Below are 27513 nucleotides of genomic sequence, written 5' to 3'. Positions count from 1 at the left end.
AACTGGTGATCTATTGTATATATAATCACGATAGTAAAGGTGATGGAAAGTGATTTGGGCGACTTTGCGTGATCAGTGAAGGAATGGCTAACAAGGGTCCAAGTGATCGGCAAGAAGCGTCCGTAAATCCGGATCCATTGAGCTTCATCTACCTAAGCTATCTTTGACAACCCCAAACGAAGCTCACGGTTTCATGGACTAATGAATTAGGTCGTTTTGGCGATACCTCAAGCGATGCTCTCAGCCTTTTCTCGCTTGCAACCTTGCTTGTGTCAGACCTGTTGTTCAATGCTTCACAGCTGTCTCTACCGCACAAGTCTAGTCGAAGGAGGCGTTTGACGGCTTCAATCGAAATAACAGAATTCCGTGTTGTGTTACTCGCCCGAGTCCGAGTTTTGCCGACTGCTTCACGCCTCTCAGGTTGAAACAGAGGCGCGGAAATTTCCAAGCCGCACACCGACCTTGCCTTTGGGTTCTGTCTCTCATCTGGTGATCTCCACTTTGAGTTTCTACACATTTCTGCGACCTTTGAACGCTATCTTCCACGTTCGAGCGTCAGAAACCTGATCAATCTACCTGCTGTTCAAGATCTTCTTTTCCTTGCACTTAGACAAACGTCAAACTCTCCATCATTTCCTCTCAAATATTCAATTCTGCACAGTCATGCCAACTTCTCCTTAGCAAAAATGACTGAACAAAATATCCGTATGTTACTATCGTTGAGCAATTTTACACCCACAGAAAGACGAGAGATTCTGATAGCATACCATGAAATACCAGATAATTCGCATGATACGAAGCTTTTGGAAAGCGGTCCACAGTTTCGTCGTTCTGGGAGAGTAGCGACAAAGTCTTGTGCTTCTTACTCCACTCCTTTAACTGCAACAAGAAACAAGGCTCCGGCGGTATCTGACAACTCTCGAGCCACACAAAGTGCCACGTCATCATCAGATTCAACGCCGCAGAGCAGTGTCTTTAGCTCTAGTTTTTGCAGGAACCCAAACTCAGCCACTATATCCACGTCTCTTATACTAATGGAACACGGAGAGAATGGAGAGCAACCTGGAAAGCCCGCTCTCGGGCAAGACCCTCTTGCAGAGAACCTCAATTTCACTGCCGATGAAACGATTCGGCAATCCTCAGTAGCACAAGACCTCGTTGCCAGTACTTCTCAGCTTGATGAACCGCTAGTAAGTCTTCTCCTCTCATCCTTGTCGTCGAATGGATCTAATTCTACCCAGCAAAACACTTCTCTTGAATTCGTACCAGCTATCAACAAGAGCATCCTTAGATCTGCGAAACGAAAGGAGAATATGACGAAAGAGCCTGTTATAGATAGGTCTCAAGTGATGAGCCCTGTCATAGATAGGTCTCAAGTGATGAGCCCTGTTATAGATAGGTCTCAAGTGATGAGTCCGCCCCTTTCGCCATGGCCATCGGATTTGAGTGACAATGTCCCCAGCGATCTTGAAATCGAGGTGAAGAAAACATCGGTTCAACAGAGGTCCCGGGCGATGAGCTCGTCCCTGTCGCCATGGCCATCAGGCCTAAGTGACAACGTTCCAAGCGATCTCGAAATTGTGGTGGAGAAAACACCAGTTCAACAGAAGAGAAAACGCAAAGCGTCTACGAAATTTGTTGGGTCCAAAAAGCAAGCTTCTATCTGGAAGAAAGAGATTCCGAAGACCACCAAGACAATTGTCAGTTCACAAGCTCACGGTACACCAATAGCTCTAGACTGGTCTGTAATTAGTGACAGCGATTTCTACGGAGACGTAGATTCTGACTGTGCAATGGGATCAAAGCAGCGGCAGAAGAAATCGAAGCCATCAAAGGAGAAACCTCCTGCGAAGAAGAGAGGTTCAAAACGCCTAGTGCCCGCATCATCTGTCACAATTCCTCAAGCAAAGCCCGAACCAAGAGGCTCACCACCTGTCTGGGCCAATGGAAGGCAAGATCTCTGTTCAGCCGTTCCATACTTTCGAGCCCATCAAGGTGGTACATACACTTCTAAAGGGACAGCTTTTGGCTTCATGTTCGACGGTAATGACCACGTAAGGGATTATATTGATGATGCCGTCATCATCTCCCGAGCTGGAGGTGGCTTAAAGCCCGACAAGAATTCTGGCGAAATGGTCTTAACAGCAGACCGTCCCCGGGATTGCCGTGTTAAAGCTGTCGAGCACAATATCAGAGCGCAGATTGCCGTCGTGATCACCCTTGGTATCAATGCAAAAAAGGCGCCTGCATCACTTCCTCATAACTACAATGTACTGGGATATTTCAAGCCCACCCATGCGTGGACTGAGAAGAGTGATGGCCTCGTCATTTGGAGATACCGATTCGAGGTCTTCGATCCCCTCGCTGAATCATGGTGGGGTACAAAAGGACAATCACAGAGCAGACTGGGAGGCGACGGACCCGCTGTAAAAAAGAAATGTCCAATGTGCGGAGATCTAAGCTTGCGGATCTACGTTCAGGGGTGGATGTGCCTTCAAGCTGTTTGTGCCAATTTCTGGAGATTGCCCAATGGTGCCGAGCCCAACGAGAGTGAGCTGGTCTATGACAAACGTTTCTTGCACCAGTACACCGCTTGGGACACCAGCAGTAAGGCTCTTCCTCCTCTACGCCCAGCGTTGATGACGATTGAGGAAGGTGACATGTCCGGAAGGGATACATCTAAGGATGCCTGGAAGGGATTCGTTTGTCCGCGCTGTGGTATGTGTAACTCCCGAATTAAGTGGACAACCTGGGAATGCCACAACGATGGCTGTGGGCTCACATACAGTTTGAGGACCACGATCTTGAATGCTAAAAGCTTGTCAACCAGCCAAATCGTGTTCCCGAACAAGATAAATAGTGCCGTACTCCAGAAGACACGGACGATTGGCAACTATGAAGTCAGTATCTTGACAATTCCTGGTACTGATGGTGGGCAGATTGCACACTTCAAAGCAAACACAGCTGCAAATGCCATGGATGCCGGTGCTGACCATATGTTCGATGAGATGCAACATAAAGCTTTGGTTCTAGAACGCCGCACACTGAGCAAAGGATTGCAGAAAGGAGGAACTCTCTGCGCACAGTTCTCGGTCAACTATGGCATGCCATACAAATTCGATGGCAAGGCGACAAACTTATCGTTTGATGCTGCACCGACCGCCGTCCGGAACTCTCGTACACTGCTAAATTGGGCTATGAAGCAAGCCTTCCCAGAAGCAGATCACAATGACTTTAATGAATCTCTAGTACTTGGCTACTTCGAAGGCTCGCACATATCGTACCATGACGACGGAGAAACCGGTCTGGGACCATCCATCGCCACACTGTCACTCGGCTCGCCTGGCTCCATGACACTTCGGATGAAGTATAAGCACTACAGCGGGCTTAAGAGCGAAGTCGGACGCTACCAAACGATGGCTCCCATCCCAGGCTGTTTTAAATACGAAGAACGCCTTGCTATAAATGCCGAGCTCGAGCGACTTGTCAAAGAGAACCCTCCACCTGCGTCGGCATCGAAAAACCCGCGCAAGACGCCTGCTGTCAGTAAAGTGGTGCAAGATCGCTTGGCAGAGATTCCGGAAGAGCTTGGTTTGACCAAAGAGAAGATACCCAACGCGAAGCCTATCATCAAGCTTTGCCTCAACCATGGTGATATCGTCATCATGCACGGCGAAGCTATTCAAGAGTACTATGAACACAGCGTAGAAAACAAAGGCATTCGGCGATTTGCAATTACCTGCCGCGACATTCTGCCACAGCACCTTAAGGCAAGTGAGATGCCGGAGTATGAAGTGAAGCGCGATGAAGGCACCTTTGATGGCAAGAGTTTCGGGCATCTTTGAGGGAGACTGGCTCGTTGGAGATGATCTTTGATGAATTGATGGCATGTGACAACGATGTGCTTGTCGCGGTTGACCCTGTCTGTTCGTATGGGTGACTTTTAGTTTTCGTTTTCTTTGATTTGTACTCTAGAACTTCATTTAGTTACACTATACCCCTTTTCGCCGCCATGGCATCAATACACCTAGGTATTTCATAACGGTTGCTGACACTGTCGACATGCCTGCCTCGTACACTGTGAGGGCTATTTCTCGCGGGGCGAGGAATCGATGGGGAATATGAAATCAGAATAAACTGTCAACATAGCACAGTCATGTCTGTACATGTGCATCCTCGTGCCTGAGCAATGTCAACTTGGTCATGGTCATCGAGGAGTGATCGTCTGTAAGGTAGTAGTGCATGTGATGGCCATCTAAAGAGTTTGATATATCATCTTCAATTGGCAGCCATGCTTAGTGTCCTTTGTTAGATCGTTCTGGCGTAGAGATGATGATAGATCCGAGATGCCTTACAGGAGGAGGTATTGGGATTAGATGTAGCATGGCAAATTTGTCCTTTGTACGAATCGTCAGTCAGCACCTCGGAAGTACGTGCATACACATGTTTCAAACATGTACTTGCACATATTCGCATGTCGTGCATCATCGCAATATGCATGTCTGTTGCAAAGATTAGGCTAAATATTAGCAGTTTCTTCTACCCTGACCCGACTGTGCGTCCGGCCACGCCTTGCCTTTACCTGATACGGACACGTGGATCCAGATCCATGGATCAAGGCGCACAAGCACCAAATTAGGAGCCAACACCAACCAACGGACCAACAATGGCCCCTCATCAAACGGTCGAATCCTTCACCTAGTATGCTACGGTATCTACGATTAGCGAGCGGCTTATACACAGCTGGGCACGCTAGAGCGATGACTATGCTCTCTACCGCCCTCGTATCGCCGTCGTAACCATGTAGCTGGCTACAATCAGCTCTCAAGCCCTAGCAGAAGGTTTCAATCTAGGTGTCTAGCACCGAACCGGACCAGCGGACTCTCAAACCGCCATGCGCTCTCTGCAATCTGCATGTGCTTGACAGGAGCCTCTCTATTCAGACCTTCCACACAGTGGATTAAGACGTATCTATATCCTCGAGATGTCAGCACGGGATCGACAGACGGCTGCCCCGACAGATGATGGCAGGAGGCCTTCGGGGCCAACGTCTGTGAAGCCGTACGCGTGCGTGCTCTGCTCGCGGCGCAAGGTCCGTTGCGATCGTCTCGTAGGTGGCTGCACGAATTGTACAAAGGCTCGGGTTGAATGCGTATATATAGCGCCTGCACCGCCGCGCCGCCGGAAAAGAGGCGAGAAGCCGCCGGAGACAGACCTGGTGTTGAAGCTGAAACGGTATGAAGAGCTATTGACGAGACTTGGGGTGCGTCTTGATGGCGATGAGCAGCAAAGCTCCGAACAGGGAGACTCGGGCACTGCGACCGCACGCCTGGGAAATGTCACTTTGGCGGGCGAGAAAACACCCGATACGGACTTGGATTCTCCTGGTCTGGAGTACGGTATGGTGATTGGGGACAAAGACAATACTCGATATCTCGCCAATCAGCTGTACGCAGATGTAGGTCAGGAGTACTCAAAGGAGATTCTCGAAGAATCAACGGAGTCGGAGAGCGATGATCTGCCTTTTGATACACCTGGAAGTGTTTCGCCCGACGCATCAGACTGGTTATTACGGCATCGACGACAAGCGATCAGCTTGACGGCATTGCATCCGTCGCCGGTGGTGATATTTCAGCTATGGCAGAAATTCTTAGAAAACGTGAATCCTATGGTCAAGGTCCTTCATGTGCCTACCGCTCAACAAACTATCCTAGAAGCTACGTCTAACCTGATCAATCTAACGAAAAGTACAGAGGCACTGATGTTTGTGGTATACTTTGCTGCTATCGTGTCATTGTCGAATGAAGAGTGCGAGTATATGACCGGCGAGCCTAAATCAGTACTTCAGACGAGATATCGGTTCGCAGTGCAGCAGGCTTTGGCCAATGCAGGCCTTTTGCGGACCTCGGAACTCGTGACGCTGCAAGCGTTCCAAATCTTCTTAGTAAGTATGGCTTCATGATGCAGATACGATGGCGCATGACGAGGCTGACGAGCTGGCATAGTTTGCGATGCACGGCCAATGGGATCCCAAATCTTTCTGGGCATTGACGGGCATAGCCGTTCGCATCGGGCAGAGGATGGGACTGCATCGTGATGGAAGCAAGCTCGGACTCTCCATTTTCCAGACTGAACTGCGTCGAAGGCTTTGGTGGGAGATGGTGATACAAGATGCGCGCGCAGGCGAAATGGCAGGCTGTGGAGGGGCGACTCTGCTCTGGGACACGCTCATGCCGCTCAACATCGAAGACACTGCGTTGAATCCGAACATGCAAGAGCCGCCTCTTGAAAGCGTGGGACCGACTGAGATGATATTTCCTCGCGTGCGGTATGAGATTGGCGACTGGCTGAGGAAACGGACGCCTGCATCGGCATACCATGGTGCGTGGGTCAGTCTCATGTCAGCGAATGTGTCGAAAGAGGAGAAGCAGCTTTCGATTGATGAACTCGAGGATATGTTTGAGCGGAAGTACCTTCGCCATGCCGACATGTCAGTTCCGGTGCATTTCCTCGCGTTTGCTGTTGTGCGTTCGGTCATGGCAAAGATGCGGTTTATGACCTTTCTTCGTGCGCACCGCCTCGGGCAGAACGGTGAAGGGCCGCAAGAGTCGCCACGCGGCGCAGGCCTGAGCGAGGAGACGCAATTTCTTATTGCGATCCAGATTGTGGAATATGACACGCTGATTCAGCAATCACCGATCATTGAGAGGTTCCGGTGGCATGTGGTGCGACAATTCCAATGGCAGCCGTTCATCTACCTGCTCGGCGAGTTGCGACAACGAACAAGCGGCGAAGATGTCAACAAGGCATGGAGGGCGATTGGAGTGTCATACAGTCTGCATCCCGAGATAATCGCACAGACAAAACGGGCGCTGCATGTTGCAGTGGGCGGTCTGACATTGCAGGCATGGGCGGCCTTTGAAGCAGCAAACGGGCGTGATGCGTATACCATAGTGGGAAGTGGTAACGGCCCGCCACGATACATTCTCGACTTGAGATCACAACGACGACACGCAGCGAGGGCGAAGAGCGCAGAGTCACCGTCAAAGGTAGCTACGGAGACGCATGTCGAAGCATATCCAGACTTCTTTGGCTCGACTACTACAGAGCAGTATCCGTCGAGCGCGTACATGGCGCAGCAGCACACATCGATCGAGCTCGGCAACAATTTCTATCAAACGCCAGCCACCATGCAGACACCAGCCACAATAGAGACAACACCGTCAGATGTGTTTACTGGGCTCGATGCGGCGGCGATTAGCACGCCATCATTTGGTGGTAGTGGTGATGCTGGAGGATATATGGATATGTCGTCTGGACCGGCGACGACGCCGTTGAATTGGGGTGAGTGGGAGCATTTAGTGCAAGACTTTCAGACGGAGACGTGGAACGGGTTTGATGTAGATGTAGATGCAGATATTGGGTTGTGAAGTTGGACCTATAGGAGGGAGCGCTTAGTACTGAGGATATCTCCCCGAACATCGATGTATGCTTAGACGTGGCGCTGGTAGTAGTATTGTTAGTGGCAATGTCTATGAAGCCGTCAGACTATAAGATAATTAGCAGTGACAGCTTGCGAACAAGTAAACTGAATCTTATGATAGAGTATGTAGTATACCGCTCGATATAGACAACAATTGTAGTGTATTAAGTTCACATAGCGTGATTAGTCAGACAGAAACACGGGCCGCGTCGCGTCAACGAGTACCACCGATGGTCAGAGCATTTCACGATGGCGAGATGGAGATGGAGGAGAAGATGCGGGCGTGGAAGAAATCCGATTGGACAGTAGATGTCCGGGAAGAGTGCCAAGTGGGATAAGTCGGTCTTGTTATGGAGACGGTGATGTGGGAAGATGGAGATGCACGATTGAGTTGTGGGTGGATCGACGATTGTGGGAGCCGATTCCCTGTAATTAAGTTACTGTGACTGTGTAGGAGAAGGTTGGCAGAGTGAAGTGTATCCATGTAATAGTGATAGTAATAAACCTGTAATAGCAGTGTATTAGCTGTTGATGCTTGCTATTGCTGCTGCTGTTGCTGCTGGCCGCCACACACACACACACACTACTCTACAACTCTATCTCTCCCTCTTCATTCCTGCATCTCATCTCATCTCATTTCCGGCTTTTACGCTTCCTTTGTCATTCATCAATGGAGCATGCCTGATTTCAAGACGCGCTTCCACAACGCGAGGATCCGCCTACTGAGGCGCTCGTCTGTGGCCCCGGCGGCGGAAAGCAAGCTGCCTAAGGCCGCCGCCATCCTGCCTCAACTTCGGCCTTCAGCCTCCATGGGAAAGCTCTCTTCTGCCATCACAACAAGGCCGACAGGAGACTCGGCCAGCGACTCCAGCCACTCCAATCTCGACAAGCAGAAGCCTGCCGTCTCGCTTCTGCTTGAGCATGAGCTGCGACATCCCTCTGCCGAGACCGTTGTCGACAGCCAGATCCTCCTCCCGCCGAGCGCTCCTGGGAGCTTGAGCTCAACAGACCTGCACGCCCGTCACCACGACGATAGCACTCCTGTTAGCGACTTGCAACTCTCCAGCGAGTCCAACGTCACGTCTGAGACTCGTGAGATCACTCCAGTCGTCACGCTACAAGAGCCCTCGCCGTCCGTCCCAACCGCCATGACCCCGACGCATCGCAAGATATGGGTTAAGCGGCCCCATGCCTCAGCAACACTGGTGCAGATCAAGACTGATGACCTGGTCGATGACGTGCGGGACATGATATTGAGAAAGTATGCCAACTCGCTGGGTAGAAGCTTCGATTCACCAGACGTCACTCTGCGCATCCTGCCACGAGAACACAATCAGAAGTCACAGGATAGAACTCTGGGTCCGGAGGAAGAGATATGCAGAGTGCTGGATGCGACGTTTCCAGGCGGCCAGACTGTCGAAGAGGCGCTGATAATCGATGTGCCCCACAAAAGAACCCCAAAGCCGTCGCCGCGAGTAGCGTCGCATCACGGATACTATGACCAAGAGACGGCACGTCCGCTGGAGAATGGAGGAGAATACTTTCCGCCTATGCCTCCAGTGCTCATACCATCGCCAGCAGGCGGATCCACTGTCTCCCACGAGAGCAGGTCCTCGCACCCTGAACGATCCATGACAGTCCTAGGCACTGGCTATCTTCCCCCTCTCCCATCACCAGGGGGCGAGCGCAAGAGAACCCACTCCCACCGTCCCAAGATTGGCCGCCATCACACCTCTTCACCTACAACTATGGCCGCAAACGCAATCAGCAACAGCTCAATCCGCCCTCGCGGCCAACGCCACGACTCTTCCCACTCCGATGCCATGCAACACGCTGCCCCTGCGACAGCCCAACCCCTTCCCACGCCGCCCGCACCTGTCGAGCCCGTCAAGCCCGCTGCGTCCACACCTCCCATTCCACGAGTTTCGTCGCCCAGGCCCGGCATGAAAGGCCGCAAGCGTACAAAGGCAGGCAAAGATGGCGTCGACGGCTCCCACTCGCTGAGCTCCGGCCTCCTCGACAATGCCGTCCCGCCCATCAACGTGCTGATTGTGGAAGACAACATGATCAATTTGCGAGTTCTGGGCGCGTTCATGGAGCGCCTGAAAGTACGCTGGCAGCGCGCCATGAACGGGCGGGAGGCAGTCACCAAATGGCGTGCCGGTGGCTTCCATCTCGTGCTCATGGACATCCAATTGCCGATCATGAATGGCCTGGAAGCGACAAAGGAGATTCGGCGGCTGGAGCGCGTGAATAGCATAGGCGTGTTCAGCAGCGCGAGCAGCGTAGCGCCGACGATGGGGCCCGAGGGCGAGAGGGGCGAGCTCGTCGAGGCAGACCGATTGGGCGACGGCGGTCTCTTCAAGAGTCCTGTCATCATCGTCGCGCTGACGGCCAGCTCGTTGCAGAGTGATCGACACGAGGCCCTGGCCGCCGGCTGCAACGATTTCCTGACCAAAGTAAACCACTACCCTTTCTTGCCTCCCTCCGTTCTTTCTCCCTCCTCTGTAGAGCCAAGCTAACATAAACCTACAGCCCGTCAACTTCCTCTGGCTCGAGCAGAAGATCAAGGAGTGGGGCTGCATGCAGGCTCTCATCGACTTTGACGGCTGGCGCAAATGGAAGGACTTTGCCGCGCAGTCGGACAGCTTCAAGGGCAAAGGCAAGGCCGGCATGGGCAGGGATAAGAAGAGCAGCGCGCTCAAGAAGCTGGTCGAGGAGGGCGCTGAGAGCAGTAGCACCACGACCACGACTGGGCATGAGACTGGGCATGATAAGGGCGATTCGAGCGCGAGTTGAGTGTGGGTCTTCTGGTGGGCATGTCGATGTGTGTCGAGACGGCGGACTGGGGTTAATGGGATTATGCTTGTATTGTTCTCATTGTCATTGTCATTGCAGGGCGTTGGAGGCGTGACTTGCGTGCGTGTGTTTCCTGCACGGCTGGGATGGGATATATTTGTAATCGATGGGTACATGGACGGTACGGGACACGACAAGGACAGGCAGGACAGCAGAGAGCAGAGCAGAGCAGAGCAGAGCAGTGCATAGCAGAACAGACGTGATACCAACCGGCACGGGAATAGAACAACATCAGTCCTTTCCTTTTTATCCATTCCATCCATCCATCCACCTCCCCCCCTTTGAACCCCCTTTCTCCTACATCCTACATCCTAAACACCCCAAACCGCGTATCCTCACCATCCCTCTGCCCAACAACCCCACACGCAGCCTGCAGCCCCATGCCCAAAACCCTCCTCGTATGCTCCGGCGGAATAACCCCATCATCCCAACCCCTCGCACTCCCAAACAACGCCCTACTCTCCCTCTCCACCCTCTCCTCCAACCCCCGCACCTCCTCCCCACCCTTCCCAACCGCCCGCATCACACTACCCAACTGCTCCGCGCCCATCACGCCCGTCCGCGCATTCGGCCACGTCCACAGGAAGCGCGGCCCGTACGCCCGTCCACACATCCCGTAGTTGCCCGCACCGGCACTACTCCCCACCACAACCGTGAATTTAGGCACATCCGCACAGGCGACCGCCGTGACGAGCTTCGCGCCGTTCTTCGCAATGCCGCCCGCCTCCGCGGCCGCACCGACCATGAAGCCGGAGATGTTCTGCAGGAAGACGAGGGGGATGTTGCGGGCGGTGCAGAGCTGGATGAAGTGGGTTGCCTTGAGGCTGGCTTCGGAGAAGAGGATGCCGTTGTTCGCGAGGATGCCGACTTTGTGGGCGTGGATGGAGGCGAAGCCGGTGATGAGGGTGGAGCCGTAGGAGGGCTTGAATTCGGCGAGGGCGGAGCGGTCGACGATGCGGGATATGACGTCGTGCATGGCGATTTGGCGGCGTGGGTTGGTGCCGACTATGCCGGCGAGGTCGGAGGGTGGGTAGAGGGGGTCTTGCGGGGTGGGTGGGGATGGGATGGGTTTGGGCCAGTTGAGGTTGCTGATGGAGCGGCGGGCGAGGACGAGGGCGTGGGCGTCGTCGACGGCGAGGTAGTCTGCTACGCCGGAGGTGCTGGTGTGTAGGGCGCCGCCGCCGAGGTCTTCGGCGGAGATGATTTCGCCGGTTGCGGCTTTGACGAGGGGCGGTCCGGCGAGGAAGATGTGGCCTTGGTTGGCGACGATGATGGATTCGTCCGACATGCTGGGCACGTAGGCGCCGCCGGCGGTGCAGGGGCCCATGACGATGGAGATTTGGGGGATGCCTTGGGCGGACACTGTTGGGTGGTTAGAGCGTGTATGATGGAACAAGATCTCAGCAAGTACGTACTGCGGGCCTGGTTGTAGAAGATGCGGCCAAAGTGCTCCTTGTCTGGGAAGACGTCGGCCTGGTGAGGCAGGTTTGCGCCGCCCGAGTCGACGAGATAGATACACGGCAGGCGGTTCTCCTGCGCGATGGTCTGGGCGCGGAGATGTTTCTTGACGGTGATGGGGTAGTACGTGCCGCCCTTGACGGTGCTGTCGTTGGCTACAATCATGCACATCACGCCCTCGACCGTGCCGATGCCCGTGATGATGCCGCCCGACGGCACCTCCTCGCCCGGATACAGCTCATGGCCCGCCATGGCCGAGAGCTCCAGAAACGACGTCCCCGGATCGATCAGCACCGTGACTCGATCTCTGGGCAGCATCTTGCCTCGCGCGACGTGCTTCTCTCGTGCTTTTGCAGAGCCGCCCTGCGCGACCTTGGCGTGCAAGTCGGCTAGGTTGGCTGTCAATTCCTCCATTGTTGCCTTGTTTTCCTTGAACTCGGCCGACGAGGTGTCTACCGTGTTGGGTAGGGTCGATATGGCGTGGGCATGGTGCGAGTACGTATGCGTAGCAACGGTGCGGCGAGCAACTGATGCTACTTGTATGCGGGGACCAACGGGGGTAGTGATGTGAGGGCATAGCGCGCGTCTCGACGGCGACGAGATTGTAGAGCGGCGGAGGAGGCTCAGCACCTCCTTGGACGGAGCTTTGGCAACCATTGCAGAGACGTGTAGATTGATTGCAAGAGTATTAGCTTGGGCGAAGTGTGAGCATTTAACGAGACGAAGTCAAGACACAAGTCAAAGTGACAAGACGTTAGTTACGTTGTACCCGCGCCAGGGTCCAAACATCGCGGCTACCGTCGGCTCAGCCCCCGAGCTGGGGAAAATGTGGGGAAGCGCTAGTCAAGGTGCGGGTCCCGGTTGACGTCGGTCCTGTCGTGTGTTATGTTTCCGCGCTTCTTAACCCGCTGTCTCCTGGCAAGCGGCTCAACATCCTCATCTTTTTCTTGTAATTCACTTCAGGTCCTCTCGCGATGTCGTCGTCCTTTGTTCCGCGCTTGCTCTCGCGCAATCTTCGCCAGATCTGCAAGCCGCGAGCCAGTCTGACCCCGCTGAATGCGCGGAGAGCGGCCTCGTCGAAGCATTCCAAGGGTTTCGTCGCGCCGAGCAACGACGACTTGATCGAGCTGCGAGAGTCTGTTCAGGAGTTCTGTAGTAAGTAGTAATCCGGCCTGTGTCGTACCTGTACTGACCTAATCCTCCAGGGCGCGAGATCACCCCCGAATTCGCCCAGAAAGTCGATCAGACCAATGAGTTTCCCAACGAGATGTGGAAGAAGTTTGGAGATGCAGGGTGGGCATCCCATACCGCTGAATCAGCTGTTATGTTGAAGGAGTCCCTGACAAGAAATGCAGATTTCTCGGAATCACTGCCGACGCAGACTATGGAGGGCTAGCAATGGGGTACCAGGCACACTGCATCGTCATGGAAGAGCTATCGCGAGCATCAGGTATGGCCATTGACTAATACCATCGCACTCCTTCTAACAGACTTGCTCTCCAGGTAGCATCGCCCTCTCCTACGCCGCACACTCGCAATTATGCATAAACCAGCTCGTCCTCAACGGCTCGCAAGCCCAGAAAGAGAAATACCTGCCCGGCCTCATATCCGGCGAGAAGATCGGCGCGCTGGCCATGTCCGAACACTCCGCCGGCTCCGACGTCGTCAGCATGAAGACCACAGCAAAGGCAGTCGACGGCGGCTACCTCCTCAACGGCACAAAGATGTGGATCACAAACGTACCTCCCCCCCCTCTCCCCCTATCTATCCCCAACCCCAACTAACCCCCTTTTCCACCTCCCAGGGCCCCGACGCACACCACATAATAATCTACGCCAAAACCACCCCCGAAGCCGGCAAAAACGGCATCACAGCCTTCATCCTCAACACCTCCACACCCGGCTTCTCCGTCGCCACCAAGCTCGACAAGCTCGGCATGCGCGGCTCCAACACGGGCGAGCTCATCCTCGACAACGTCTTCGTCCCCACCTCCGACACCCTCGGGCCCCTCAACAAAGGCGTCAAAGTCCTCATGCACGGCCTCGACCTCGAACGCCTCGTCCTCTCCGCCGGGCCCCTCGGCCTCATGCAAGCCGCCCTCGACCTCGTCCTCCCCTACACCCACCAGCGCATCCAGTTCGGCATCCCCGTCGCCCATAACCAGCTCGTCCAGGCCCGTCTCGCGGACATGTACACCAAGTATCGCGCCAGCCAGGCGTTCACAATGAGTGTTGCCGCGGCCGTGGACAAGAGTGCGGCGGCTGGTGGGGATGGAGAGGTCCGCACGCAGGACTGCGCAGGCGCAATCTTGTATTCGGCGGAGCGCGCGACGGAGGTGGCGCTTGATGCTATCCAGCTTATGGGCGGGATGGGCTATATGAATGAGGTCCCCGCCGGGCGTATCTTGCGCGACGCGAAGCTGTATGAGATTGGTGCTGGCACGAGTGAGGTGCGGCGGATGGTGATTGGGCGGGCGTTTAATAAGGAGTGGACACGTGCGGGCTGATGGCTGGAATGGATTGGAAATGATTGAAACTTTGGGGGGAATGGAATCGAACGGCAAGTAAAAAGCATATTAGAAAGCATATCATCTTTTCTTTTTGGAACAAGAACAAGAGGGCGGGTTCGTCCCGTGATGCCATTCGTATTCTGGTCATACAGCCACACATGCCCCCCATCCGCGATGTGCATTCAGTTCAGTTCTCAAACTCGTGATATGAACCAACCCTTTGCCCTTTACATGCCACAGAGACCATTATCGGAACAAAACAAACAAAACTATGAGCGTTGTCATGCATTCACTGACTACGCTGTGCCAAAACAAAAAAGAGAGCCCCCTTTCTTGGAGAATGTGTCCCATCGAACCAAAGGGAGGAATGCCTGATGCCCCAGCTTCAAATCGAGCCAAGGAAAAATGTTGGTGAAAACATTTGAGCCTCAAAAAACGTATGATAAAAGCCCATCAGAAGTCCGCAAACGAGGCGTCCCACCGCTGTCTCAGCTCCTCGGTATAAGGTTCCCGACCCTCAGGCTCGGGGTCATACTCGTCAAAATTTCTCGTATCAGCAGGACCTCTGAGATGTGGTACAATAGGGCCCTGAACGCGACGATGATAGAGGGCATCCCAATCGGTGCCCTTAAACCAGGGATGTTGCTTTACGGTCTTGGCGCCGCCCTTGATATTTCCGAGGCGCTTCGAGACGTCGACGGTGCAGAGGCCGGCGATCAGCGAGCGTGCGTCGGGAGACATGGCGGATGGGTAGCGCACGTGGCCGGCGACGATTTGCTCGTAGATCTTCATCGGGTTCTGATCCCAGAAGGGCGGCTGGCCGACAAGGAATTCATAGACGAGGATGCCAAAGGCCCACCAGTCGACGGCGCAGCCGTGGCCGGTGTTGCGGATTACTTCAGGGGCGAGGTATTCAGGGGTCCCGCAAAGCGTGTATGTTTCTCCTGGGACTCGTGTCAGCAGGGTGAAATGTTTGATGCAAAGTCGCAGAAATCTATCATGGAATAATCACTGAGTGTGCATAACGTACTGTCATCGACCTTCTTTGCAAATCCGAAATCGACCAGTTTGAGGTGGCCTTCGGCGTCTATCAGGATATTCTCCGGCTTGAGATCGCGATATGCTACACCTTCGTGCTCGTGCAGGAACTCTAGGACTAATACAATCTCGGCCGCGTAAAATTGTGAAGTATGCTCATTAAAACGCCGAGCTCGTCGAAGATAACTGAAAACCTCGCCTCCAGGGCAATAATCGAGCTATAATTGTCAGTCTTGGCACTCTCGTCCTTATCCGCAACGTGTCGGATAACGCACAAGTATGTATAGGGAGTCTTGGTCTTGAAAACTTGCGACCATGGTCGTTATGAACGGATGGCCAGCAACCACAGCAAGTACATTGCGCTCATTGCGCACATGTTCGACCTGTTTGAGGCGGATTACTGCACATGTCAGCAACTGCAAGGCCTCGGATAAGTGCATGTAGTGGTTAGGACAGCCATACCATCCACTTTCCGTAGAATCTTGAGCGCAAACACTTTGTCGCGATCTTCTCTCTTCGCATTCGCAAGCCGTGCAAGCCATACTCGGGCAAATGTTCCTAGCAGTACGTTAGGTGGTCCGATCGCCTGGGGAGGCAGTTCGCGACAACACCGTACCTGTCCCGAGCGTCTTGACCAAGTCAAAGTCCTCACAGCGCAGGTGTCTTTGCGATTGGCCGACCTGCTTCTGCGACGGAGCCTGGGAGACTTGAGAAGGACTCAGTGCCAGCTTGTGGTCTTCCCATTGTGATACAAGCCGCTTCTCTTGCTCCCGCTCCTCGTGTATCTCCTGTGTGGACTGTTTCTGAAGGGGTTTTGGGTCGTCTTTGGGTGGTGAAGACTCGCGATGATGTGGGAGGAGGGCAGACGGGAGGTGGTTCTTGATCGCAGTTGCAGCCATGGTGGTGGTGGTAGCTCGTCTTTCATGCGAAAGACGATGCGCGCGCTGGTGTCTGGATCATTCTCCGAGACGGAAAAGAGTAGATGGAGCAGCTTTCTCTTGGACTTGGACGCGAGATTGGGCCGTTTATTTTCAGACCGGACCCGGTCGCGAAGAAGCGTGAGGGTAGTGAAGAGAGTGAGCAGTCATCTAAATTGGAACAGCTCGGGGTTCATCGATTGGAGGGGCTGAAGTCCAAAAACGGGAGGGAAATGCCAGCTCGGGAACTACGACCTAAACTACTCTTTGCCTATGACGAAGCCGGTGGCGCCGTGCCTGCATTACCTAAGTGGAGATAATCCATTCCATTTGTCCCCCTACGGCCAGTGTTCAGTGTGAATGTCAAGTGTCAGTGTCAGTGTCAGTGTCAATGTCAGTTAGTAGGAGGTAGATTGGGCCAAAGATGTGAAACTGTCTGCTGCAGACTTCATTTGGTCTTCATCCCATTGGTCTCTACAGCCGATACGCTGCTGATGAGGCTGGTGACAATACCACCACTCCCAGCCTCTTTCATCTAATTGATTAGCGGCTCGGTCGTTCAAGGTCGGCGTCTAGAAGAGAGTGCTCATTGGAATGCGATATGCAAGGCATGGGTTGTATCTGTTCGTCAGTCCACTTTCGCAACATGTGACTCTGTCGTGCTGGCATGTCGGGTGCATCTCGATGTAGGAGTAGATGTCAGCTTTGATGCTAGAAGTCCAGGTCCAGGAGGCTGTCAAAAAGGATATTATGCTGTTCCCGATTTCACTGTGCATCGCGAGAGTATGATCCGTGCACTATTCTCCGACGAGACGTACCAGGCCTTGTCTGTATCATACACTCAAGCATAACATATATGAGACACGCTGAAGCAAGCAACTATACACGTAGACGTACTCTACTCCCAAGTCCGTACGTACCGGCATTAACAACATACATGGTCGAGGCAGGCTTGATCTGACATATGAACACACGTCTTCCGCTTTGTTCAACGTCGATATCGATCATGCGGCCTGTCAACTCAGAAGCGCCACGGATCCCACGCAGATCGAGCGCTGTCCCAGCACATTACACCAAATAGTCTTCTTATGTATTGTACAAGTATTGCTATTGTGTCCTCTTCGCAATGATGATGCCCGCGCCAGCGTACACTTCTCAACCTCTGGCGCGCGTGTTCAGGATAAGTCCAACGATCAACCTGTAACAATGTTAGCACAGTACGACTAGAGATAGTGGTAGGACTGCTGTGGGACCATACCCGTAGAGACCCAAAACTTCGCCAAAAATAAGTATCAGTACCATGCCAACAAAGATTCTTGACTGCTGCATGTACGATCGCACTCCCTGGTCTGGATCAGCTGAGCCCCCGTCCATGTGTTGTGCGCAACCTACCATGTCGCCTACAATCCCTATCGAGTATCCTGCAGCCAGTCCACTTAGGCCCACCGACAGTCCTGCAGCAAGATGCATGAATGCACTAAACAATGAGTATTTTGCGGGAGGAGCCATTACATCGGATGCAATAAGGACTGCGATGACAAGGGCATATACGGCGATGATACCGGACATGACGACGGGGATCAAGGACTGCTTTCATGAGCTTGGGATGCAGGTAGGGTAGATATTGCACACCTTCATGATGAGGTCCGACCGGAAGGTTCCAACACCAGCAATGCCAATACCCGACTTTGCTGTGCCAAATGCAGCTCCTGCGCCTGTGTTGTTGTCGTTCGTTAGAAAAGCACCCAGGTATGTCGTTCTATTGCTTGTACATACAGCCGAAGATCATCTGTACGCAGAAGGCTCAGTATCGGTAGACTCCTGTGCTACGTGTAGTGAATCGACTTACAGCTCCTGCAATGCCAGCCTACACAATGTTAGCGATATACTGGAGGATGCGTTGCTCGGAATGGACTAACCATGCCAATGAAGGGCGCGAACTTGGGGGTCAGCTCTGACTCCATCTTGCAGTTCAGAACTGCTCTAAGCAGCAGATAAGATCAAATATATAGTGAGAGGCGGTGACGAGTCGTAGATGATGAAGACGATTGTTCGTAGTGGTGAAGGGCAGTGTGAGGTTGTAAATTGTAGAGACGCACTTCATGACCTGTGCATCTCGCAATCCCCCAGTGAGTGCCGACTGCAGCAAAAGGCGCTAGTGGGTAGCGCGCCAAGGAAGCTCCGATGAGAACTGAGAATCCGCAACTCTCTCACTTCTCCACGCCAGAGATCCACATCCAACTCCTGCACTTCATTTGCCCGGGATTGAGCCCTTTCGTTCTTGTTACTTTGGCCTTGAGCAGAGTGACTTCCCGAGGCCTTCGTATTCTCTACCTTCTCCCGCCCTCTCCCGTCCTCAACAACTCCACGGACATCTTGCCTGACATCAGTGGTGGACTCTCCCGACCTAGCCACTATCTTCGAGCGGGCAGACGTCAAGATTCGCATCCAGGCCTCGCTCATCCCTGGAAAAGACACACGAGAATCACACCACTCAAAACCGGAGCTGTAGCGCTCGAGGTTTCCAAGGACGAAGAGCACCTCCTTAAGCCCGATCGACCGAGCCGAAGTTCACGCACAACCACAACGAGAAGTGTTGGGTAACTCCTAGGATATCAACATCCCATACTCACGAATGTTTGGTTTTTGAACATCCTGTCGGCAGACGGACGGACTTCTATGGCAGACTTTAGCTCTCAGCAAGGGAGAGACTACGGCCGACCGCCAAACCATGGCCACACCTCGAATCACCAACGAGATGCCGCGTACGCAAACATATTCGGAGCACCTCCACCAGGAAGGGCTCAGACTATGGGTGGACCACAGATGTCGCAAGATGGAAGGTCGCGAACTATGACCGCAGATATGATGCCACGAGCACCCCCCGCCCGACAGCCCATGCCCCCGATGTCGAACGGGTATCCACCACAACAGCAGAGTAACCACCAGCAGCATCATGCAGCTCCAAATTTCAGTCGTGCGCAGACAAATACGTTCAATCATCCATCGCAACGCCCACACATGATTCAAGCACATTCGATGCAACAACGAGCACCACCTGCGCAACAGCAATACCCACAGCCTATTCGGACAGATCGCCGACCATATGGTCAACCACAGCGCCTAGATGAACGTGCCCCTTCACTAACTTCCAGCACTAAGCCAATGCCCAACAGGTATCCTGGCGGCCCTCCAGCTCCAGCAATGAGCAATGATGGGTTCAGGACACAATCCTTGGCGACCGGCCAGCGCCCCCCGTATCAAGGCCCAATGGCACCTGCAAATGCCTTCCGTCAAGCCCCATACATGAACCACACGGCGAGCACAACGCAGTATGGTCGAGTCATACCACAGCGTCCAGAGGATGAACGGACCATGTCCATGAGTTCGTACGGCCGGGAGGCAAACAATGCCGTGCAGCAGACGAACAGTGGACGCATCATACCGACCAGAAGACGGGAATCCAGCAATACGGACGACTACCCAGTGGAGCAGCAGGACCAATCAAGCACGTGGAGTGCATCTTCGACTTCAACTGTCAAGGTCCGGTCTCCCAGCCAAAGTAGCATACCGCCTTCGCGTACCATGTCGATGGCCTCGACTATAGGAGACAGAACTGACACCATGACATCTCGACCATCGGGCTCAAAGACAAACTCACAGGCATTGATGGTGTCCCAAAGACGGTCACCTCTAGTATACCCCGCGCTATTATCTAGAGTCGCCCAGACTTTTCGCGATCGCATTGGGGTGAACGACCAGGAGAAGGACGGTCTTGTCTACAAAAATGGTTTCACTGGCGCCGAGGCTGTTGACTTGATATCTTACATTATCAAGACTACCGACCGAAATCTTGCCTTACTGCTAGGCCGATCGCTCGATGCGCAAAAGTTCTTTCACGATGTCACTTATGCACACAGGCTACGAGATTCCAGTAACGAGATCTACGAGTTTCGCGAAACCGTCATCGAGGACGACACAGACGTCAATGGAGTGTTCACTTTGCTCACTGAGTGCTATTCGCCGACATGTACTCGTGATCAGCTCTGTTACTCGATCGCATGCCCAAGACGACTCGAGCAGCAGGCTCGTTTGAACATGAAACCGTTGCCAGGATTGAGGAAAGAGGATTCCAGTGCCAGTCTACACGAAGATGCAAATGATGAGCAAAAACTTTGGATCAATACTGTATCGAAGGAGGTTGCAGACAGCATCGACGACAAGGAAAAGAAACGCCAAGAAGTCATTTCCGAGATTATGTACACCGAACGTGACTTTGTCAAGGATTTGGAATACCTTAGGGACTTCTGGATGAAACCTCTTCGAAATCCAGCCACGTCTCCTGTACCAGAGCATCGCAGAGAGAAGTTTGTGCGAACTGTCTTCTCGAACTGTCAGGAAGTCTACATGGTCAACTCGCGCATGGCGGAATCTCTGACACGCCGTCAGCAACAGAGCCCTGTCGTTCGAAATGTAGGTGACATTTTCCTGGACTATGTTCCTCACTTCAGTCCTTTCATCAAGTATGGTGCAAACCAACTTTTTGGAAAGTACGAATTTGAGCACGAAAAACGGACAAATGTTCACTTCTCCAAATTTGTGGATGAAGTCGAACGAATGAAGGAATCACGCAAACTAGAACTCAATGGCTACCTCACTAAGCCCACAACGAGGTTGGCAAGATACCCGCTACTACTGGAGAACGTCGCGAAATACACTGCAGATGACAATCCAGACAAGCAAGATATTCCAAAGGCCATAGCCATGATCAGGGATTTCCTGTCCAAGGTCAACACCGAATCAGGGAAGGCAGAAAATCACTTCAACTTGATGCAGCTCAGCCGAGATCTCAAGTGGCGCAACGGCGAATTCGTAGATCTCAAGCTCACAGAGGAGAATCGTCGAATTGTATTCAAGGCCCAACTGAAGCGCAGTCCGACAGACGCCCAAGGAGACATTGCGGCCTACCTCTTCGACCACGCCGTCCTTCTTGTCAAGGTCAAAACCGTCAATAAGAGAGAAGAACAACGCGTACACCGCAAACCGATCCCTCTCGAGCTTTTGGTCATTGGTCAAATGGAGGAGTTCCTTCCCAAAATAGGCATTGCGAAACGCCCATCTTCTAGTCTCATCCCAGGTACTCGTACCAATACTATGACAGGCCAGAGACCAGATGCAAAGCAGCAAGGTTTCCCAATCACTTTCAAACATCTTGGCAAAGGCGGATATGACATCACACTGTACTGCAGCAGTCAGATCCAGCAGCAAAAGTGGATGGAACATATCGAAGCACAACAACGTAATGTCAGGGAACGAAGCAACATTTATGTGCACTTGAAACTGAATGAAGGCTTCTTCAACTCGACGAACAGAGTGAACTGCTGTGTGCCTATAGGTAGGAGAGTCACCGACAACATGTTTGATATATACTTACCTCAATTAGATGGCGGCCGAAAACTGGTGTACGGGACCGATTTCGGCATTTACGTTTCAGACCGCAAGCCCAAAGATGCATCATTCAAGCCGCGACGTGTCTTGGACTGCAAATCTGTCACGCAGATAGACGTCCTGGAGAACTACTCGATTCTTCTGGTATTGAGTGACAAGACCTTGTATTCGTATTCCACGGACGCGCTCGAATCCGACGATGCATTGAATAAGCGCGCACGAAAGATTTGCCATGCCAACCTCTTTAAGATTGGTGTATGCAACGGCGCACAGCTCGTATGCTGTGTCAGAACCTCAGCTCTTTCGACGACAGTCAAGGTCTACGAACCAATGGAGAACATGATAAAGAAGCAAAAGAAGTCTGGGTTTGCCAAGATGCTAACGGGTGGTCAAGATGTTCTTAAGCCGTACAAGGAGCTTTACATCCCCTCGGAAGCCAGTTCCATTCACTTCTTGCGATCAAAGCTGTGTATTGGCTGCGCTCGTGGCTTTGAAGTCGTCAGTCTTGAAACATTGGAGACCCAGTCTCTACTGGATCAAGCAGACACATCGCTTGACTTTGTTTCTCAACGAGAGAACATGAAACCGATCCACATTGAAAGGCTACAGAGTGAATTCTTGTTGTCCTACATGGACTACTCATTCTTCGTGAATCGCAATGGCTGGCGCACTCGACCAGATTGGCAGATCGTATGGGAGGGCAATCCGCAAGCCTTTGCCATTTTCGGTTCCTACATCCTGGCTTTCGAGCCTAGTTTTATTGAGATACGGCATTTGGAGAGTGGTGCGCTGGTGCACATAGTGACGGCGAAGAACATTAGGATGCTGCATTATTCCACCAGAGAGGTCTGTGGTGTCACATTTGACGATCCTCTTGGAAGTCACTGGCTAACTTAGTGTAGATTCTCTACGCCCATGAAGACGAGGTCGGAGAAGACGTAATCGTTAGCATGGATTTCTGGAGCCGGCCACAAAGTCCGCCTGCGCGTCAACAAGGTTCGATTGACAGCTCGCGATAAACCGAGAACGTAATGATACCCAACAACCAAACCTTCCCTATGTCACTGGTCATCTAAGCGTTTGGGCTTCTATTTCTCTTTCCTTGCCATATCATATGGTTTTGCTGGATATTTGAAGCAGCACAAGCGTGCATAGCTGCTGCGTCTGCTGATGAGATTTAGCTCCCCTCCTCTTCTAATGATGTTCGATGTTATTGAGGACGATGATGATGAGCGATTTGAATGTCGCTCGGCGCGCTTTATCATCGACGAGTCCAGTCTTCTTGCATATACATTGTACTATGAGGTCAGGTTGGAGCGGGTGACAGCCATGTTGTATACAAATGCATTTACCCGGTCGATAGTGCATGGAGCCTAATATGAAGCGATGATCGATTGCTTACCTGCGTTTACTCCTTCATCCCGTGTTCTTGCCTCGGACTGCCTGGTATTGTAATACCAATCTTCGGTTAATTAAGCATCTACCTATCATCACGGTAACAATGTCGCTACAGCCAGGCCGCGCTTTCACATGTCCGGGACTAAGCTCTGATCACGGGCCACATTGCACCATTTCATCGTCTTTGGCGTCTGAGAAACGGGACCTTAAAAATAGCTCGGCTTGCATTTGGGTCGGTGCTCATCAAGTGTGGACCGGATATGATGCACCTCGGCACAGAACCTCTCACCAAAATTTGTGAAACACTTCATCGCCGTTATATGTCAAGTCTCGCAAGCTTAGAAGAAAAGGTCAGCTCCACATTTGTGGTCCCAACAATTTCCACCTTCACATGCTCCGAGCCTACAAGAGCTGACATGTTTGACACTTGGAAGTGGGACCACACGTGGGTGGTGGTGTCGGGGGACGTCAAATATGATTGATATATGATAAGATGTGACCCCTTCGAGATCGGGATTGGTGACAGACGGAGGTCTTGGTTAATTTTTCCCTGTATCAACCGTCAACATGGTCGTCGCTCAACGCAACGCCAAAGACTCCATGAAGTCGACATGGCGCACAAAGGACAAGTCCGAATGGAACTTCTGGATGTGGTTCCTCGACATCATACACGTCCACCCTACCGATGTCGGTACCGAGCCCCCCGTGCACAAGAAGACGGACAAGATGCCCTATGTCACCCAAACCTCGAGCCATATCTGGATCATCCTCCACGCTCTATGGCCGCTCGTTGTCCACCAGCTGTACGTCAATTACACGGGGCATAATATCCATCCTGCTGCCGCGGTTGCGCTGTATAGTACGGCGTTTACGGTGAATGCGATTCATCAGATTAATGCGTTGCGGAGGATGGGCAATGCCTATGGTCATCTTGATGGCGAGGTTCACAGGAGGGACGAGGTACCGGATCATAGCGTGCGTGGCGTGGTGCAGTCGTTGCTCTCTGTCGCGTTCCTCAGGCCCGTGATGTGTACGTTCCTAGGATGGCGCTCCAGCCAGGTGCCGACCGACATGACATGGTGGACCCCGATTGAGATCGGACTCTACGGGGTAAGTACCATAATTCCATACAGGGAATACAGAGAGAAGCATGGCCAGCCCTAACAGATCTCGCACAGGTCATCCTCGACTTCTGGTTCTACTGGTACCACCGCGCAATGCACGACGTCTCCTTCCTCTGGAAATACCACCGCACCCACCACCTCACCAAGCACCCCAACCCACTCCTCACCATCTACGCCGACACGGAGCAAGAAATCTTCGACATCATCGGCATCCCCCTGCTCACCTACGCCACCATGAGGCTGCTCGGCCTGCCCATGAACTTCTACGACTGGTGGATGTGCCACCAGTACGTGGCCTTTTCGGAGGTCATGGGCCACTCGGGCGTGCGCGTGTACACGACGACGGTGAGCGTGCACACGAAGATTCTGGGCCTGTTTGGGTGTGAGTTGACGGTTGAGGACCATGATATTCATCATCGGATGGGGTATCGGAAGACGAAGAATTATGGGAAGCAGACGCTGTTGTGGGATCGGTTGTTTGGGACGGCGGGGAAGCGGATCGAGTGTGTGGAGGAGAATGTGGATTTTGCGGATCGGATTGGGTTTTCGTGGTTTTGAGGGGGCTTGGTTTGGGGGTGTTGGGGGGGTGTTGGGTCGGGACTGAGGAGTGGAGTAGAAGGGGAAAAGAAATGCTTGGAGTTGTATAGATGGATATATGGGTATTATTACCTCGAATTACAGGGGTTAATGATGGTATTAACGTTTCTGATGGAATATTCTGCGCCGTTCGAATCCAAGTGCTTCGATTACACATGCGGGACATTCACCGCCCATTGTGGAACAATAAACGCAGCCGCTGGCAGCGAGCGCAGACTCACGAAAGAATCAACAATCAGAAACAACCTTGCAAACACATACGCCACGCCACAAACACTACAAACCGCAAACAGCAAACTCCTCAACAACTTCGGTCCGCCACCCGTCAACAGATCATACCAAAGCCACCACAACCCCGCCGACACATCCGCAAGCACATGAATCAAACACCACAAACAGCCCGAAAAGCAGAGATACACCGCCGACGCCCGCCACAGCCACGCCTCGACCACCGACGGAAACGCATCGTGCCACGCCGCGATATGGATCGCGGCAAACGCGATGCTCGAGAACCACAGCGCTGCCCCCGTCGCCAGCCCGCCAGTCGGCCGCAGCAGACCCTCCGACGGCCAATTGCTTGCCGTCGTGCAGACGAGATGCTCGGTCTGGCATTCCAGCCACGTCCTCGACGCGGGCTGCCAGCCTGCGATGGCGTTCTTGACCTTGGGCGGCATCTCGGGGTATAGCTGGATGGCCTGGGCGTGTTTCTGGGCGTGTGCGGGGACGGGGTATTGCATGAGTTTGCGGATTGCGGGATAGGTGGTGATGGCTTGGCTGGCGAGGTCGTGTCTGGTCAGTGTTACGGGGTCGATTGTGGGATTTGTTGAGGGAAGGGGGGTGATGTCGATTACGATGCTGCTGCTGGTTGTTTCTTTGCTGTGGGAGTTTGTGCCCGGGCGGGTTACGAAGCTGCCGCTGCTGCCTGTGCGTGCTCGTTGAGGGCGAGGGTGTGGCGCGAAGTCATAGGATTGGGCATCGCCGATGTTTGTAGAGATTTGATCGGGATACTCCTCCTGCGTCTCCTGGAAGACATATCGCAGACGTGAGATTTCTGCTGTGTCGACTGCGAAGCGTTCTTGGAAATCGCTCTCGCCGATCGTGAGGTCGTCGCCTAGCTTCGAGGCCATGCACATGAAGGCGCATATCATGGGGATCCAGTCTCCGTCCAAGCGAGTCGGTTCCGCGATCCAGCGTGGCTTGTACCACCAGAAGCTGTACAGGATTAGGGCACAGAGGACGTGACCTAGGGTGGTCACTTCGAGTAGTGTGATTGGGAGGTTGTTGGCTAGTCGAGCGATGACTTGTGCCGTCATCCAGAGAGCTTGGCCACAGGCGAGGAACTTGCCCAGACCATCAGTCTTACTTTTATCTTCAATTTCCTCGCGTCTTATCGAGGGTAGGTATCCGCAACGAGCCAGAAGTAGGATGCCTTTGGGAGTGAGTGTGAGCCGTGTTGAGTTTCTGAGGAACTTTGGTTTGTCGGACATGTCGTGAGAATCCAGATCGACGACAAACCCTCCCATACTCGCGTAGAAGCCGTGCGTCAGTGTCCATTCTTCGTGGTAACTGCTGTGCTTGCCCGACTTGAGGGAATGTTAGCTAAATGTATACTTAGTCCTGAACAGTGACTGACATACATTAAGCAGAGCTGCTTTGATCTGATCCCGCAATGCCTTTGCCGACATGTACTGCCTCCACGCACACCAGATTGCAAGTTCCGGCCCGAATATCCCCACCAGACTCCAGAACACTTGGGTCTTGATGTATGAGACTTCATTCACATGCCTTTTGGGGACATTGAGATGCATGGCAGACCATGTGCATAGCAATAGTGTCGTGAGACATGATATCAAGATTGACAGCGTCCCACGCCGGTCCGGACCGTCAACCCATCCAACGAGTGTATGGTTGCCGACGGTGACATTCGCTATATCGCTGAAGTCCATGAGTGAGAGTCACGGTAGGGAATAGATAGAGCAAGCATGGGGTGTGCGATGGGGAATGTCAGACATCCTGGTCTTAACATGGATGTCGAAGCGCCCATGGATACAGTACTTGAGACTACTTGCATGATCGATCAGCCATGAAGGCTTTTAGAACGGCACGGCTGGAAGGGGATGTTTCAGGTCTCACTGGAGGCGTCAAGCGCGTACGGATAGTACAGTACAGGTCTGTAACCAAGTGAGTATTGGCCAGTGAATTTCTTGCGCTTAGAGAGCGCTCGAAGCGCTTTGGACTTGAGTTGCTCTCTGCATCAACACATCGAGCATATGCTGGCGAGGCAACATTGCTGTTCTATCATTTGATAATGAGAAGAGACGTAACCGCGCACACGGCACAATCGCACCGAGATAACGCGGATGCTAGCATTTGGTCCGAGTATTTATAGATTTCATGAGTCGGACACATCAAGCTCTCCAAGTTGATGAAAGAATATGCTGATGGAATGCAGAGGAGGATGTAGATAGACCGGATGTCGTCAAAAGAGTGGCTACGCTAATACATCAATGGATTTAGCCAATCATACGGCTTAAACAAGCGCTGCTGCGGGTCTTTGTCCCCCACTTCCCGTTGCAGCCTTGTTGACAACTTTCGGCGTCTAAAATCTGCGTATAACAACCGCCCGACAGGCCTTTGATAATGCCTGCTGGGAGACCTCCGCTGAAGCATGTCAAGGAGAGT

The 27513-nt window shown here is 52.9% G+C and overlaps 10 protein-coding genes across 10 annotated transcripts; 6 read left to right on the top strand and 4 right to left on the bottom strand.

Moving 5' to 3' along the window:
* Positions 1-686: 686 nt before the first annotated feature.
* Positions 687-3845, top strand: EJ05DRAFT_537855 (uncharacterized protein; the record flags this gene model as incomplete). The annotated part of the gene is made up of 3 exons (XM_033749412.1): positions 687-705; positions 742-1190; positions 1242-3845. 3 exons carry the CDS (start codon positions 687-689, stop codon positions 3843-3845), a joined length of 3072 nt encoding a protein of 1023 aa, XP_033600945.1.
* An 801-nt stretch (positions 3846-4646) lies between these two features.
* On the top strand, positions 4647-7635 carry EJ05DRAFT_475798 (uncharacterized protein). The gene is made up of 2 exons (XM_033743892.1): positions 4647-5944; positions 6006-7635. The coding sequence occupies exons 1-2, from the start codon at positions 4985-4987 to the stop codon at positions 7428-7430; spliced, it is 2385 nt and encodes a 794-aa protein (XP_033600944.1). The 5' UTR covers positions 4647-4984; the 3' UTR covers positions 7431-7635.
* Positions 7636-8005: 370 nt separating this feature from the next.
* EJ05DRAFT_475797 (uncharacterized protein) lies at positions 8006-10585 on the top strand. Its single transcript, XM_033743891.1, has 2 exons — positions 8006-9942; positions 10019-10585. Exons 1-2 carry the CDS (start codon positions 8161-8163, stop codon positions 10280-10282), a joined length of 2046 nt encoding a protein of 681 aa, XP_033600943.1. The 5' UTR covers positions 8006-8160; the 3' UTR covers positions 10283-10585.
* Positions 10426-12518, bottom strand: EJ05DRAFT_537852 (methylcrotonoyl-CoA carboxylase-like protein subunit beta). The gene is made up of 2 exons (XM_033749411.1): positions 11758-12518; positions 10426-11704 (listed from the first exon to the last, which is right to left on the bottom strand). The coding sequence occupies exons 1-2, from the start codon at positions 12455-12457 to the stop codon at positions 10647-10649; spliced, it is 1758 nt and encodes a 585-aa protein (XP_033600942.1). The 5' UTR covers positions 12458-12518; the 3' UTR covers positions 10426-10646.
* A 189-nt stretch (positions 12519-12707) lies between these two features.
* On the top strand, positions 12708-14306 carry EJ05DRAFT_464334 (isovaleryl-CoA dehydrogenase; the record flags this gene model as incomplete). Its single annotated transcript, XM_033742742.1, has 5 exons — positions 12708-12955; positions 13006-13093; positions 13156-13250; positions 13304-13539; positions 13605-14306. Exons 1-5 carry the CDS (start codon positions 12775-12777, stop codon positions 14304-14306), a joined length of 1302 nt encoding a protein of 433 aa, XP_033600941.1. The 5' UTR covers positions 12708-12774.
* A 456-nt stretch (positions 14307-14762) lies between these two features.
* On the bottom strand, positions 14763-16246 carry EJ05DRAFT_438177 (serine/threonine-protein kinase YPK2/YKR2; the record flags this gene model as incomplete). The annotated part of the gene is made up of 5 exons (XM_033741821.1): positions 14763-15253; positions 15340-15565; positions 15623-15747; positions 15810-15905; positions 15964-16246. The coding sequence occupies 5 exons, from the start codon at positions 16244-16246 to the stop codon at positions 14763-14765; spliced, it is 1221 nt and encodes a 406-aa protein (XP_033600940.1).
* Positions 16247-17000: 754 nt separating this feature from the next.
* On the bottom strand, positions 17001-18326 carry EJ05DRAFT_475794 (vacuolar ATP synthase 16 kDa proteolipid subunit 2). Its single transcript, XM_033743890.1, has 7 exons — positions 18184-18326; positions 18114-18131; positions 18041-18053; positions 17897-17979; positions 17657-17851; positions 17523-17608; positions 17001-17462 (listed from the first exon to the last, which is right to left on the bottom strand). The coding sequence occupies exons 1-7, from the start codon at positions 18226-18228 to the stop codon at positions 17420-17422; spliced, it is 483 nt and encodes a 160-aa protein (XP_033600939.1). The 5' UTR covers positions 18229-18326; the 3' UTR covers positions 17001-17419.
* Positions 18327-18835: 509 nt separating this feature from the next.
* Positions 18836-22757, top strand: EJ05DRAFT_352543 (CNH-domain-containing protein). Its single transcript, XM_033741020.1, has 3 exons — positions 18836-21659; positions 21708-22565; positions 22615-22757. Exons 1-3 carry the CDS (start codon positions 18944-18946, stop codon positions 22629-22631), a joined length of 3591 nt encoding a protein of 1196 aa, XP_033600938.1. The 5' UTR covers positions 18836-18943; the 3' UTR covers positions 22632-22757.
* Positions 22758-23285: 528 nt separating this feature from the next.
* Positions 23286-24812, top strand: EJ05DRAFT_352509 (uncharacterized protein). Its single transcript, XM_033741019.1, has 3 exons — positions 23286-23460; positions 23545-24220; positions 24289-24812. Exons 2-3 carry the CDS (start codon positions 23678-23680, stop codon positions 24790-24792), a joined length of 1047 nt encoding a protein of 348 aa, XP_033600937.1. The 5' UTR covers positions 23286-23460; positions 23545-23677; the 3' UTR covers positions 24793-24812.
* Positions 24813-24980: 168 nt separating this feature from the next.
* EJ05DRAFT_510406 (uncharacterized protein) lies at positions 24981-26777 on the bottom strand (the record flags this gene model as incomplete). Its single annotated transcript, XM_033748172.1, has 2 exons — positions 24981-26414; positions 26469-26777. 2 exons carry the CDS (start codon positions 26775-26777, stop codon positions 24981-24983), a joined length of 1743 nt encoding a protein of 580 aa, XP_033600936.1.
* Between the last annotated feature and the right edge of the window lie 736 nt (positions 26778-27513).

Source organism: Pseudovirgaria hyperparasitica, assembly GCF_010093815.1.
Source record: "Pseudovirgaria hyperparasitica strain CBS 121739 unplaced genomic scaffold EJ05scaffold_7, whole genome shotgun sequence".
Taxonomy (NCBI): domain Eukaryota; kingdom Fungi; phylum Ascomycota; class Dothideomycetes; order Acrospermales; family Acrospermaceae; genus Pseudovirgaria; species Pseudovirgaria hyperparasitica.
Note: the sequence above shows the minus strand (reverse complement) of the source record. Positions and strands in the feature narration are given on the sequence as shown.